This window comes from Fundulus heteroclitus, unplaced genomic scaffold, assembly GCF_011125445.2.
Source record: "Fundulus heteroclitus isolate FHET01 unplaced genomic scaffold, MU-UCD_Fhet_4.1 scaffold_46, whole genome shotgun sequence".
Classification (NCBI taxonomy): domain Eukaryota; kingdom Metazoa; phylum Chordata; class Actinopteri; order Cyprinodontiformes; family Fundulidae; genus Fundulus; species Fundulus heteroclitus.
Genome location: NW_023396879.1, coordinates 990,294 through 1,006,205, shown reverse-complemented (window position 1 = coordinate 1,006,205; position 15,912 = coordinate 990,294). Strand labels below are relative to the sequence as shown.

The following is a 15,912-nucleotide window of genomic DNA, read 5'->3' as shown; positions in this document are numbered from 1 at the left end:
CAGGAGGCCTGTGCAGATCGGCAGAGCATGAGATCGGTTCCAGCTTAGGTTCTTTCTTTACTCCAGTTCGGGTAAGAGCAGCGACGAATGACTTCTTCTGGATGCGCATAAGGTTCTCCCTAGCTTCCACAGCAACTTCTTTTGCGGACTTTATTGGCCACTCTCTCTCTGGGAGACTTAGAAACTTGGGACCCAGCTGCCATTCTGTGCCTTCAGCCAACTCCTTTGGACTTGCTCCTCTTGAGATAATATCAGCGATATTGAGAGGCCCAGGGATCCACCACCAGTTTTGGATATTCGAACTGCCTTGGATTTCTCCAATTCTATTGGCAAAAAACGTTTGGTAGCCGTAGCTCTCACGTTGGATGGCACCAAGGACTGTCTGGCTGTCAACCAGGTGGTACCACTTTTCCACGTGGATGTTGCTGTGCTTCTGAAAGTGCTTCTTCAGACGAGCAGCGTAGACGGCACCGCAGACCTCCGCCTTGACAGCATCGCCCTTGTGGTCTAATGGTGTCAACCTGGCTTTGGCTCCGACCAGTCGTAGGGTCACGTTGTGTGGCATTTCCCACCATAGGTAAAGTACAGCACCGTAAGAGCGCTCGCTGCCATTGGAGAAGGTGATACCGCAGGGCTTGGCACGAGGGTCAGGTGGCGTCAAGGCTCTGGCGAATTTCAACTGGCTGAGCTCAGCATACTCTTCAAGGAGGCAGATGGCGTCATCCCGGAGGCGCTCGGACAAAGGTGCATCCCATGTATCCTCTAATGGACTGTATTTGACCTTTGCTTCCTGGAATGCTCTTCTCACCAGGATGGCTCCCTTCTGCTTGACCGGTGTTACAAGGCCGAGGGGATCGTACAGCCCAGATACTTGACTGAGGAGCTCTCGCCGGGTGAGTGGGTTTGGTGCCTGGCCCCTGACTTCCTCTCTTGACAGGTTTACTCCAAGCCTCATTTTCTTCTTCTTTTTGGAGAAGTTCACAGCCACCATCAAGCGAAGCTTGTCGCTCTCTGGATCATATCCAAGACCCAGGACTTTGTTGTTCTCCTCTGAGAGTTGATTTGGGAGGACCATCACTGAGGGTTCTTTCTCCTGGGGGTCACCTGATTCTGACCTCCCACTTTGGCCTGAGTAGACCCATGGCTTGAGGTAGAATCCCCCAGCTTCCAGGATATGCTCAACATTGGCCGTTATTTGCTTGAGCTGGTGCAGGTCATTATGCAAGGTCAAGATGTCGTCGACATATGCATCCTGCTCCAGCACTCGGCGCTCTTCTGCAAGATGGTGGAACATGGGCAGACTGGCTGTCTCCCGCATGGCGACTTGTGCGATACAGCCCGCTGGCTTATCGCCAATGTTGACCCTGGTGATGGCATATTCCTGGATGTCCTCCTCCACAGAATCTCTCCAAAAGGAAGCGATGAAGGTGCATTTCTTGGTCCTCAAGCCATACAGAGTTGTACATTTTTTTGATGTCCCCAAGTGCAGCGAAGACACCTTGCCGGAATCGGGTGAGGACAGCACGAATGTCATTGAGGACATCTGGACCTTTAAGGAGGAGGTCATTCAGGCTTTGACCCTTAAATTTCTGGCTACTGTTCCAGACGAGACGGACTGGAGTAGTCACAGAGTGAGGATTTGGAGCGATCAAGTGGCTAATGTACCACACAGGTCCAGTCCAGGTTGCCAAGTCTTCTTGGGACAGTTTGACAGCAGCTCTCCGCTCGACCATCTCATGGACTTGCGCTTTGTAGGCCGCCTTCCATTTTGGCTCCTTTGCTAACTGCTTCTCTGTCCTCAGGAAGGTTGTTTCAACAGCCCTTCTGTTATTCGGCAATGTTACTGGATCTTCCACCCAGGGATATTTGGCATGCCAATGTGGTTTCTCACTGTGTCGATCTCCAGTGGTGTATGTCAGTCCACTCTTTATTTGCTCCAGTTCCCGTTCTTCAGAGATTGACATCTCCTTCCCTCCAGGCTGGCAATTTCCACATCTGCAGCCGCCGCCCCTAGGCTCGCACGCGGCCCCTATGCTGTCCCACTTCCACCAGTCCATGAAGTCTCGGCTGGTAATAGACGTAATGGCTTGGGTGAGTTGGGGTGGCTGCATTGGGCCGTGGCTGATGATTTCTCTGTACTCTACAGCTGCTGTGCGCATGGAGCGTGCAAAGTGGGTTCTGGAGCCATGGGCCATAACTTTGACCTCTTCCAGCAAATCTGGATGAGAGCCACCAACTGTTTTCCCAAGGGGACCATCCCACAGGACCAGGTCACCGACAGAGCGCATCTTCTGAGGGACGAGTTGGCCTTCTTTGTGGCTGATGAGCAGCTTGATTTTGGTGGGACGGACCAGCTCATTTAGAGGGACGTCGGGGAATAGTTTTTGCAAAGTCTTGGGCGACACACAGCGATTGACCTCTGCTATGCTGTCCAGCCCGTAACACACGAGCTGGTGGGATCTGAGGGTTCCCTTTGGGGTTGTTACCCGGATCTTCAGGAGGTAGCGCTTGGTCTCCACTGTCACTTGCATCCCACCAACTCCATGGACTATGAGTGTCACATCCTCACTCCTCAAATTCAGCTCACCAGCAGCCTCATGGGTGATGTAGTTCGTGTCGGACGCCAAATCTATCAAAGTCCCAATCTTCTGGCCAGCATTTGCAGTGACTTCCAGAATCATCATTATGATGGGGAACTCTTCAAGGCCATTTGCAGCTAGCAGACCCCTCTCTGGTACAGCTGATCTTAATGCCTTAGCGACAGAGTTGCAGAACACATTTCGGCATCGTTGAGCAAGATCAGGGGGCAGGCTTGTCAGGAACTCTTCCTGTGTCTCTGTGCCCTTTTTCCATTCACTTTTTGAAGGACTGGGCTTCGGCCTTTGTGGCCCATCTACTTTGCTTCCCTGTGTAATCGTTGTGGACATCGAGACACTTCCCACATGCGCCAATCCTCTCAACTGCTTCCTTCCTCTCAGGTACTTTGAGAGTTTTGAATTTCTTGCAGTAGTAAAGTTTCTTTCTGTGGCCCCTTTCTCCACAGACAACGCAGGATGCTTGGGAACACTGGGAGTTGGTGGTCTTTGTGCGCGCATGCTTTTGGGGGGCTCTTGTCTCTCTCCGGCTGGAGTCCTCATCCTTCAGTTGGTCCAGCTGCTCGTAAATCTTCTCCTGACTTCTCAGGAACTTGAGAAGCATGTCAAACCTGTCTTCAGGGGAGGCGTTTTCCTCTCTTTCTGACATATGGACCAGCCACTCCTTATTTAGGCCCTCTGGCAGCTTACTCTCCAGAGACTTTGTGACGAGTGGATTTTTCAGAGCGCCAGTGTTTCCCAGCCCACTGAGGTCATACAGGGCCTTTTCCACAATTTGTATTAAATCCACAATTTTCCTAGGTTGGTGACTTTTCACTGGTGGCAGCGCCTGCAGCTCCTCAATGATTTCCAGTGCAATTGCTGTCTTATTTCCGAACCTGTTTTCAAGAACACGGAAAATCTCTTCCGCTGTTCCGTATGTCGACAGGCGAAGGTCCCTCACTGCTTTGTCCTCCAGGCTGCTCAACAGCTGAATCTTCTTGACCTCTTTAGAGCCGGTTGGTTCCCCTTGCCTTTGGAGTGCCTCCCACTCTTTCCTCCAGAGATAGAAGTTGCGCTTGTTGCCGTCAAATTGTGGGAGTGCCGTTGGTTTCAGCCTGATGGCAGGGGACTGGTGTGGCGTTTCCTCTGAGAACTTGGTTTCCAGCTTTGTCTGCAGAAGAGTAGCTTTCTCAGAGGTTAACTCCAGTAGTGAGCCTTCCACATACCTGATGCGCTTCTGGAAATCAGGCCGCTCCTCTTCTGGGACCCACCGAGTCCATTGGCGCATGGTTTCTTTCGCAGTCTTTACCAGCCGCTCAATATTTTTAAGCATTAGTTCATACACCTCCAACTTCAAGTCAGATGTGCTTGCAGCGAGTCGCTTACACTCCTTTTCAGCTGCCTCTAATGCAAGAGAGAGTTCAGCGCAGCCAAAACTTTGCCACAGAGTCTTCTGAACAGCAGCCTCTACTTCCTCTAGCTTCCGTTCGCAGTCCTCTGTTTTCCTCACATCTGCATTAATGTCTGCTTTATCAGTAGTTTCGAGCTCCGCTTCCTCAGTGAATATTTCCACTTCTTCGTTTGCCTCCATTAGCTTCTCACCCTCAAGTGTGACCTTGCTGAAGGCATCCCTCAGTTCTTCTGCCGACATTTTCTTGCAAGACTTCAAAAGTGAGTTTGCTTGTCGGGTAAACCTCTGCTTGGCAGTCGTTCTCTCTCTTTTTACCTGTTGCAGAGACTTTGACTCAGCCATTTTGGGCTTCGGGAAGAATGGAGGGCTCAGCGTAGACTCAGCAGCAGGCGGGCTGGGCGGGCAGGCTGACTTTGCAGGCCGCAGAAACTTTGCAGGCCGTTTCAGTCTGGCTGGATTCTTCAACCAACTGGACACGGTTTTTCACTGTCAAGCGTTTTACTTCTTTGCTGTGCTGTTCCCACACTTGAAGGGTGTGCCAAGTTGAACTTTAAACTGGATTCCACTCAATGACCAGACTGTTGTTCCATTTTTCCATTTATTTTTCTTCTTGTGTTATTTACAGTTAATCATTAATTATTGGTAGCAGGTGAAAACCCTTAAAAGACAAGAACAAACATTTACTATATTGCACAGTGTAAGAAACAGTTCTGAACAATTTATCATTAAATACATTTATCAAAATAGACTATGGTTTTATCTTTAAGTTAGGAAAAACTACTTCATTATTTATTATAAAAATGCATCAAAAATTTCAAAGCAGTTTAACCATGCTACAAACAAACATTTCTCATATCTCAATGCCTCATCAGCAGCAGCGCATACCTTGCATTCACAACAAAAGGATCAAACACGAGCTTACCGGCTGTCTGTTTCAGTTCTTTGCTTCCTTGACACAAACCTCACACAGCTCTTTTTTCTTGCCCGAGTAGGATGGCAAACTTTATATTTTTCGCTGCAGTCCTTTTTCTCAAGCCAGGAAGTTTGTCTCACCTTGTTGTGATCGATTTCACCTGGTAAGCTGCGCGCTCATGCTCAAACAGCTGACATAAATATATATATATATATATATATATATATATATATATATATATATATATATATATATATATATATATATATATATATATATTAGGGCTGGGCAAGTTAACGTGTTAATTTCGCATTAATTCCGCATTAATTCATTAGACTATTAACGGCGATATTTACTTTAACGCGCGTTAACGCATGTTGCTCACATGCTTTTATTTTGTTAAGGTCTGTTGCTGCGGTGTAGGGGTTTGAATCAAAACAGTAGGTGGCGATAATGCGCCAATAACCTCGCTGTCAGCCCAACCTCGTGTTCAAAGAAGAAGAAAGGGGCTGGCCGGAAAAAAACAAAGCTGACATGGGGAAGGCCATAGATATCCATAATATTTATTATGGATATCTATGGCCTTCCCCATGTCAGCTTTGTTTATATATGATGTATGTATGTATATATATATATATATGCACACAAGTCAACTGGCTGTGACAAGCTGCCTCAATCAATGGGTTGGCTCTCCTTATCAGCAGGTGGTTATTGTAGGTGGTGATGAACCATTGGTTGAGGTGGAACCGAGGGATGGGACTGAGGTCAGCACCCCAGAAACCAGGAAGTAGGCAGGTCTTTCCACAGGGACAAGCAGCCTACTTAGTAGAAATGAGAAAGAAAAAAGTGGGAAACACAAATGTAACGGCAACAGCCGTGACAATATATATATATATATATATATATATATATATATATATATATATATATATATATATATATATATGTATGGCAAAATTATCAGACAGCATTGGATTAATTTCCTCTGTTATGCTGATGACACTCAGCTATATTTATCCATAAATCCTGATGAATCCAACCAATTACTTTGACTACAGGTATCAAAACAGCTTTAAATTCTGACAAGACAGAAGTTGTAATCTTTGGACCAGAGTCCTCAAAAATAAACTTTTTAATTAATCGCTTAATCTGGATGCCCTTAAATTGGGCCCTAGTAATAATGTAAAAATTCTTGGTGTTATTTTTGACCAAGACATGTCATTTAAATCCCATATTAAACAGGTTTCCAGGGTTTCCTTTTTTCACCTCAGGAATTTCCCCAAAATTAGAAACATTCTGTCCAGGGGAGATGCTGAAAAACTAGTCCATGCATTTGTTACTTCAAGGCTGGACTATTGTAATTCTTTACTATCAGGAAGTCCACAAAATGCAGTTCAAAGCCTTCAGCTGCTCCAAAATGCTGCAGCAAGAGTTCTGATAAAAACCAACAAGATGGATCATATTTCTCCAATTTTAGCTTCTCTTCATTGGCTTCCTGTTAAATCAAGAATATAATTTAAAATTCTTCTCACGTATAAAGCGCTTAATAATCAAGCTCCATCATATATCAGAGCTCTGATTACCCCGTATGTTCCTAACAGAACACTTCACTCTCAGGCTGCAGGTCTGCTGGTGGTTCCTAGAGTCTCTAAAAGTAGAATGGGAGGCAGATCCTTTAGCTATCAGGCTCCTCTCCTGTGGAACCAACTCCCAGTTTCAGTCCGTGAGGCAGACACCCCGTGTAGTTTTAAGACTAATCTTTTAAACTTTCCTTTGTGACAAAGCTTCTAGACAGAGTGGCTCATGTTACCCTGAGCTACCTCTATAGTTATGCTGCTATAGGCTTAGGCTGCTGGAGCACATCAGGGTCTATTTTTCTCACTCTGCTGAGTTCTCCTACTGTTCTCCAATATTGTATTATTTGTTGTCATTTACATTTTTAACCTTATGTTCTCTCTTTTTTTCCTCTTCATAGTAAGTACATCAAGCCTGGCGCTCTGTTTAGCTATGATGCCATCCTGGGGATCAGATCATCCGCTATTACCATATAACATAGAAAGGATTCCTGGGTCAATGTGTGCTTCTGTGCTTTCTGTGTCTCTGCTCTGTTTACTCTAACCCCCAGTGGGTCGAGGCAGATGACCGTTCACACTGAGCCCGGTTCTACTGGACGTTTTTCCTTCCCGTTAATGGGGAGTTTTTCTTTCCACTGTCGCTTGATGCTTGCTTAGTATGAGGCATTGCTGCAAAGCCAGCAACAATGCAGATGACTGTCCACTGTGGCTCTACGCTCTTTCAGGAGGAGTGAATGCTGCTTGGAGAGACTTGATGCAACCTGCTGGGTTTCCTTAGAGAGGAAACTTTCTGACCCAATCTGTATAATCTGATTGAATTTGACTTTGGAAAGTGTCTTGAGATGAGATGTTTCATGAATTGGTACTATATAAATAAAATTTAATTGAATTATTTGGGCTTCCAGCTCATAAAACCCATAAAAACAGGAATTCAAAAAAATTAGAAATAGTTTGAAGATATCTGCCCAAATTTTGCAGGGCATGAATGTTTTAATCTGAGTGTCACTCACTAATAAGCTGCTTAACTCAAAGGACCTGCACAGGCTTCCCCGAGTGTCATTAAGTTGCTTCACTTTGGTTCAATTGTCTCAGTTCGGTTCAATGTGGGAATGATTACAGACATCACGACTGGCCAGAAGACCATCACAGATACCCCCCATAGAATGGGTAAGTCACAAAGATTCATAGCTAAGAAGGCTGGCTATTCACAGAGTGCTGTGTCCAAGCAGATCAATGGAAGGTCTGGTGGAGGACAAACTGTGGCAGGAGAAGACTGTGGGCTCCAGCGCATTATCAAACAAAGAAGATTCAAGAATATGACAGAGATCCAGAAAGGCTGGAGAGAGGCAGGAGTACCAGCTTCATAAACCACCACATTCAGACGCATCGAGGAGATGGGCTACAGCTGTCGGGTCAAGCCACTTTTAAACCTGAGCCAACGTAGGAAGCGTCTCAACAGGGCCAAGGAGAGGAAGGACTGGACTGTTGGCCAGGGATCCGAGGTCCTTTTTTCTGATGAAACTAAAGTGTGCCTTTCATTTAGGTATTAAGGTCCAAGGGTTTGGAGGAAGATGGGTGATGAACAGAACCTCAATCAGACATGAATTTACTAGATATTTTTATTTGTATTTTACATTTTAGTGTTGCAAATGTTTAGGCAAGGCAAATTTATTTGTATAGCACAATTCAGAACAGAGAGAATGCAAAGTGCTTTACATGATTAAAATATATGAAAATAAAACAGAATAAAAGCAAGTAGGAAATAAGTGTAGAAACAAAAATAGAACATTAAAAACAGTTGGACTAAAAAGTTGTACTAGTGATGTTTCAGTAGAACTATTTAACTAGAACAGTCGAAGGCAGTCCTAAACAAATGTGTTTATAATCTTGATTTAAAGGAACTCACGCTTTACGCACTTTTACAGTTTAGGGCTTCTGTGTTTTTTAAATTATTATTTAAAGTATATTATAAGTTAAAAAAAAATCATTTAAAAAAAAATCACAAGTCAGAACTATCAGGGTTTGGCATTTTACTCTTATGTAAATGTGTTTAAGGATACGTAATGGATTAGATTACACTTCACTGTTTATACATTTTGAAGAAAATGTAGGAAAATAGCTACATTACTTCAAAGGTAACCTCAGGCCATCCTTGTCAAGTGTGTATGTGTGTGTGGAATGTTCCCTTGTACACTATGAGGATAAAATGTTAACGTAAAAGTCGTTTAAAACTTGCAAATTGAAGCATACTTTATGATTGTGTATGATGTTAGTGTGAGAGTAATGTTGAGAGCCAAAAAAAAATCTGTAGAAAAAAGCTTGCTTTGTGGTCGGAGGCACACACACACACACACACACATATCTATATCTATATATATACATATATATATATCTATCTATATATATATATATATATCTATATCTATCTATCTATCTATCTATCTATCTATCTATCTATCTATCTATCTATCTATCTATCTATCTATATATATATATATATATATATATATATATATGGTCGGAGGCGCGTCGCAAAGGGCACTTACTGCTTCCGGTGTAAGTGTCAACGTGATACATCCGGCGGAAGTAAACAGTCAGGCGCTAGCAGCGTTAGCTGACGGCTTGTCTTCTGTTTCTAGTTGTTTGTGCGGAACCTTTCATTGTCTGGTGGAATAATATCTTCGTTTCACCATCGGTGGGACTGCTGAAGATCACCTGGAAGACCATAATCAAGTCAAACGCTCCTGGTATGTGAACTTACGATGAATGAACACATGCTGGAAGAAATAGTGAAGGGTTTGGATCTAGTTGACGGAGTGAAGGGAGGTCAAAACGCGGTTATTTGTTTTAGTTTATTGCTTTGCGTTTTATGTATAACGCTTTTAAGTGAGATAAAATAGAAGCAGTAGAGGCACGATCAGAACAAATAATATATCAGAGGCTTTTGAAGTAGAAGGAGCCAAAAGGGAATATTTCAGCTTCATCCCGTCGGGAGGCGGTGTTTAGATGCGTCGGTGCTACAGATGGACGCGTTTGGTATCTGACGATCGACATTGGATAAATCTAACATCTCGTCAGATTTTTCCATGGACAGACACCCTGTCGGCTTCGTTGCCCCGTCTGAGTTTGACGTCGGCGTGTCCGCCATATTGTGACTGGCACGCTCTCTTTCATAATCAGCTTCCTTTGCCTTGTCTCTGTACACATTTGACTGGATTGTACCGGATGCTCACAATGTGCTTATTTATACAGTATTGGTCTGCAATAACACAGTCGTGCAGTAATAAAATCAAACAGTCATCAGTACAGAAAACATATGAACACGTCATAAACAAAACGGAGCAGACTGAGATAATAAAGCAATGGTGCATTGAATATTCAATTTCAATTCAATTTTATTTATATATCGCCAATTTATGAAGCATGTCATCTCAAGGTACTTTACAAAGTCAAATTCAATCATATTATACAGATTGGTCAAAAAAATTCCTATATTAGGGAACCAGTTGATTGCATCAAAGTCCCAACAAGCAGCATTCACTCCTCCTGAAAGAGCGTAGAGCCACAGTGGACAGTCGTCTGCATTGTTGATGGCTTTGCAGCAATCCCTCATACTGAGCAAGCTTGAAGTGACATACGGAGGGTTAAAGGGGACGATATTAAATAAATAAACTATGAAATAATAGAGGTAAATAAGTTATACCACGAAATAAATAAATGCACCATTAAATGTCCCATTGAATCAAATATAATTAAATATACAGTTCATGATTTGGATTCACACGTCAGATCTTTGATTTGTTCCCGTTTTTATCTTCTGAGAAATATCGTCAAACTAAGCTCCTAACTGGAGATAATTATTCCTGCTTTTATCTGTGGGACAATTACAGTTCATGATGCATGTCTTAGCAAAACCTCCTTAGAACAAGTTGCAAGTTGTTCAAAATGCAGCTTCCAGCATCTGACTAAATCTTCCCAAGTTTTCATGTCTGACTCCAATGTTGATGGTGCTATTCTGGCCTCCATCTTATTTCCGAGCATAATTTAAAATGTTTTACTGGCTGGGTGTGAGCTTTTCCTGGACAGTCAAAAACTCACTATTATGCACTATTACCGGGAATCCCACAGTGTTCTTCCCTAAATTAAACATTTGGTTCATCAACCTTACATAAGCCCGGTGGGACGTGTCCGTCAACCCTGCAAAGTTTTGTGTTAGGGACATTAAAAACCATCCACGCCGTCATCAGCAAACACATTTCTCCACCTATAACTCTAGATAAAAATAAGGGATTATTTTTTTTATTTAAAATCCAGAATTTAGTTCATTTCTCCACCAATGATCTGCCAAACTTGCTTGACTTTAATCCAAGACTAGAACAAATGTGTAAGAGTGCCTGTCTCATTTTACACTTTAAGTACTTTGAAAATTTGAAGTTATCAAGCCTATGTAACTGAGTTACTAAACTTAAAATAGCATTAGGAAGCAAAACATAATAAATTCTAGACAACATTCAAAAATAATGTATATTCCTTAAAGCACGCTTTCATAAAGTCCATCTCTTCACAAAATGCATTAATAATCTTTTCACGAGAAGAAAGTGATAATTTACCAGATTCAGTTAAATTAAATTTTATTTATATAGCGCCAATTCACAACACATGTCATCTAAAGGCTCTTTACAAAGTCAAATTCAGTCAAATCATACAGACAGATTGGTGAGAAAGTTTCCTCTCTAAGGAAACCCAGCAGGTTGCATCAAGTCTCTCCAAGCAGCATTCACTCCTCCTGAAAGAGCGTAGAGCCACAGTGGACAGTCGTCTGCATTGTTGATGGCTTTGCAGCAATCCCTCATACTGAGCATGCATGAAGCGATAGTGGAGAGGAAAACTCCCCTTTAACAGGGAGGAGAACCTCCAGCAGAACCAGAACCAGGCTCAGTGTGAACGCTCATCTGCCTCCACCCACTGGGGCTTAGAGAAGACAGAGCAGAGACACAGAAAGCACAGAAGCTCACATTGACCCAGGAGTACTTTCTATGTTAGATGGTAATAGAGGATGATCTGCCTCCCCTGATGATGTCACAGCTAACAGAACGCCAGACCAGGTGTAATGATGTAATAATAGTAATAATAGTGTACCTACTATGAAGAAAAAAGAGAGAGAACAAAAAGTTAAAATCTAAAATAATAGCAAAAAATGCAAATTGGAGAACAGTAGGAGAACTCAGCAGAGAGAGAGAGAAATGGACCACATGGCGACGGGTCTATAATCGTGTTCAGAAGGATAAAGCCTTTAGAGAGGACTATTGGAGAACCAGTTGGGTTGTAAGCATTCAGTATAGCAAACTAGTTTAACCAGCAGCATGATTACAGTAAGAATACAGAATAATTAGGTCTGGATCTTTAATATGTTCAGTTTGATTAATAAACTACTGAAAACATGTATTTGATCATTTATTCAACTGCAGTGTCAAATGTAAAAACATTCTGTCTGAATTGGTGGCGAAATTACTAAAAATCAAATTGTATCGATGCAGATAGTTAATTAGACATAAAGTGTTGTTTGTATCTGCTTTGTGAAACCCAGCTCACCACATGTTGGAAGACAGAAAGGAGAGTCCAGAAACTTTGGTGGCACAAACAACCGATAGAAAGAAAAGCATCTTGGACATCATTATTGGTGATGCATTAAAGTAGGAAGTACTTATAAAACTCTCCTGGATTGTGTTATACCAAAAGTGTGCACTTAAATAAATAAACCTGAAGTTAAGTTTTTATAAAATTAGAAAAAAAAGGATTCTTCTAGAAAAGTAGAGCATAGAGGACATAAGTGTTTGTGCATTGTAAACTGTATTAAATGGAACTTTCTCATTGCTTGTTATAGACCTTTGACCTTATATAGAAGTCATGTTTGGACTTCTTAACATACAATGTCTATAATCACTGTTCTAAGTCCAAATCTCTTATATGAAGAGGCCTAAAGCCCTCAATTTATTCTTTGTTATTCCTTCAACCAATTGAGGAACCAGTTTATTGTTTTCAGTGCCACCGAACTGAGATAAGAGAGGAGACAAGAAAACTTACAAAGTTCGCCTCCAGACACAGCTTTACTAGTATAGAATTAGTTTTAACACAAAAAGACCTAAAACTGTTAATAGTGTTGTTCTACTGTTCTTGACTCATCCAGGCTTTCCAGAGCATCATGTCGGTTATTACGTGGGAGGTTGATGCGGATCGCATTCTCATCAACAAACAGAGGAGCCCCCTTCTAGACCAGGAGATTCCAAATGGTGTGGAAGTAAAAGAGGAACAGGAGGAACCAGAACCACAGCAGATAATCGACACAGAAGAACCAAAACATCAAGTGATTAAAGAAGAACAGATTGAACTGTGCATTTTTCAAGACGAAGGGCAGGTTTTGGTAAAGCAGGAGACCAACACCTCTATGGTGAGTCCTGATAATGAGGAAATATTCCAGGATGGACCTGAACAGCAGCAGATGATGGAGACAAAGGAGGAACCAGAACCAGTACAGCTCAAACAGGAACAGGAGGAGCTCTGCGGTATTCAGGATGGAGAACAGCCTCATGTCTTTGAATTTAGTGATAATTCTTTGATACAGCATAGTGACATAATAATGAATCATACAGATGAGAAACCTTTCTCATGCCTGACTTGTGGCAGAGGTTTTAACAAACAGTATAACCTGACTGTGCACATGAGAACTCACACAGGTGAGAAGCCGTATCCTTGTGAACTATGTGATAAATCTTTCCGAAGGAGTAACGATTTGGCCCGTCACATCAGAACTCACACAGGTGAGACGCCATATTCTTGTCAGTTTTGTGGTAAGTCCTTCAATGACAACAGTCATTTGACTATTCACCTGAGAACCCACACAGGTGAGAAACCCTACTCCTGTGACGTTTGTGGCAAATCTTTGACAGACAGCAGTCATTTGATAAAACACATGAGAACTCACGCAGCCGAAAAACCTTTTCCATGCCTAGTTTGTGGAAAAGGCTTCACCGCACAATCTGACCTAACTGTCCACATGAGAACCCACACGGGTGAGAAGCCTTTCACTTGTGTGGTTTGTGGTAAAGGTTTCATCCAGAAAACTACCCTGAGTTATCATATGAGAACTCACACAGGAGAGAAGCCTTTTCCATGTGACATGTGTGATAAATCTTTCATACAAAGCAGCGATCTGGCTCGTCACCTTAGAACTCACACAGGTGAGAAGCCGTACTCTTGTGAATTATGCGATAAATCTTTCAGACAAAGTAGTGATCTGGCTCGTCATATTAGAACTCACACAGGGGAGAAGCCATTCTCATGTGGGACCTGTGGAAAAGGATTCACCAAGCAGAATAATTTGACTGTGCACATGAGAATTCACACAGGTGAGAAGCCTTATTCCTGTGAATTATGTGGTGAATCGTTCACTGTCAAATTTAGTTTGACTAGACACAAATGTAAAAATAATAACTAGGAAGATCTCTGACAATAAAGCTCTTTCTTTGTTAAACAAACTAGGGGTAAAGGTTATTAATCAATGATGGAAATGTTTAAACGTCTCTATAGTTGTTACACAGCGCCATCTACTGGACACTAGCAAAAGTAAGGGCAGAGCTTCTAAATGGCGAACTGTCAGGTCTTCAGAAACTTTGTTCTTTTTATTTGTTTTCTTTTTACAAACAGTAATTCTTAGTTTTGTCATTTAAAACAGTGTTAAATGTAACTTTCTGTTTCCAGAAGCTTCAAAACCCAGTTATTTGCCCATATTACATCAATTCTTATGTGCTTTCATGGGCTTCTGATCAAAGGAGAGATGATGTATACTGTCATCAGCTAAATAATCAGGATGTTACTTTTGGGATTTCCATCTTATTATATCCAGTAAAAACCCAGATCTAACCAAATGTAAAAAGTTTAGCAAAATAAATTCACTGTAACATTTCTGTTATTTGGCACACTATTTCTACATCTTATTTCTGTATTTAAATGTTAAATCTATTTCTAAATATGTGTTTTATCTAAATATTTTTTCTAAATATATTTTAGACTTCGAATTAGACTTAAGGCCGGTTTACACTACACTTTTTTAACTGAGCCGTGACCAGTCCGAGCTCGGTAACCGAGATAACTCTTGTGTGTAAACGGTCAGCAGACTGAACTGGACCGCGCTAAACATAACCGGACCGCGCTAACTGCAGACCAGTTCCTTAGTAGGTCTCGGCCTGTTTTTTTTTTTTCTGGCCCGGTTTTCTGATAAAGAGCGCATGAGCAGACCGCGTCATCCCCTTACAGTCAGCTGACTGTCCGCGGGTTTTCCGGCGTGTCTGGCTGCACGTCCAGATTCACACTCCATTCAGACAAATTTCAGACATTCATAATAATACTAGCTTCCTTACCGTGCAACACGATTTCCAGAGATGATTCTGCTTAGCAGCGTGGTGAACCTCAGCGTCTGTCGTTGTTTCCTGCGTCTGTAAATTCTTATTAGACGTTTGTTTGTCTTATCCACGTCCCAAAAGTCGACTCTGTCTAACCATAACATCCTGAATAATACGGGCGCCGCCATTTTGATTTGCTTGGTCCCGCCTTCAATTCCAGAGAGCGGTAGTACCGCAGATCGCCACTAGGAGGCGAGGAGCAACCGAGGTAACCGTGATAACTCTTGTGTGTAAACGGCCGTCTTATCTCGGTTAACTGATCCAAGCTCGGACTGGTCTCGCCATGGCTCGGTTTTTAGGTGTAGTGTAAACGGGCCTATCGACTCTGTCATTCAACTGTAAGTTCACAATGTATATTTAAGTGACATTTTGATGCAGAGTGAGGGTTACTGCCCCAACTTCTCCAATGACCACGGCCACCACTGTTGTCTTCACCTTCCAGGCTCTTTCTAGTTCTTCCCTGACCCCTTGGTGTTTCTCAGGTTCTCTTTTTTTCCTGATGTTCCATCACGTGGGATGTCCACATCGATCACAACGGCTGACCTCTGCTGCTTATCAATGATCACAATGTCCGGTTGGTTGGCCGTTACCATTTTTTCTGTTTGTATCTGGAAGTCCCACAGGATCTCAGCTCTGTTGTTCTCTACCACCTTGGGAAGTGACCCCCATTTTGATCTGGGGGTCTCCAGTTGGTGTTCTGAACAGATGTTTCTGTCCACTATACCAGCCACTTGGTTATGGCGTTCCATGTATTCCATCCCTGCTACTATCTGACACCCTGCTGTGAGACGCTGGATGGTTCCTGGGTATTCTCTGCATAGCCTACACCTGGGATCTTGCCTGGTCTGGTAGATCTGGGCCTCTACTGTTCTGGTGGTCAAGGCCTGTTGCTGTGCTGCCACGATCAGTGTTTCAGTGCTGTCCTTCAGTCCAGCCCTCTCTGGCCAATGGTAGGATTTGGTCATATCAGCCACTTTTT

General features: G+C 42.7%; 1 protein-coding gene across 1 annotated transcript; it reads left to right on the top strand.

The window, feature by feature from the left end:
* Positions 1-9,028: 9,028 nt before the first annotated feature.
* Positions 9,029-14,633, top strand: LOC105923282 (zinc finger protein OZF). The gene is made up of 2 exons (XM_012859173.3): positions 9,029-9,221; positions 12,662-14,633. The coding sequence occupies exon 2, from the start codon at positions 12,677-12,679 to the stop codon at positions 13,967-13,969; it is 1,293 nt and encodes a 430-aa protein (XP_012714627.1). The 5' UTR covers positions 9,029-9,221; positions 12,662-12,676; the 3' UTR covers positions 13,970-14,633.
* Positions 14,634-15,912: the final 1,279 nt, after the last annotated feature.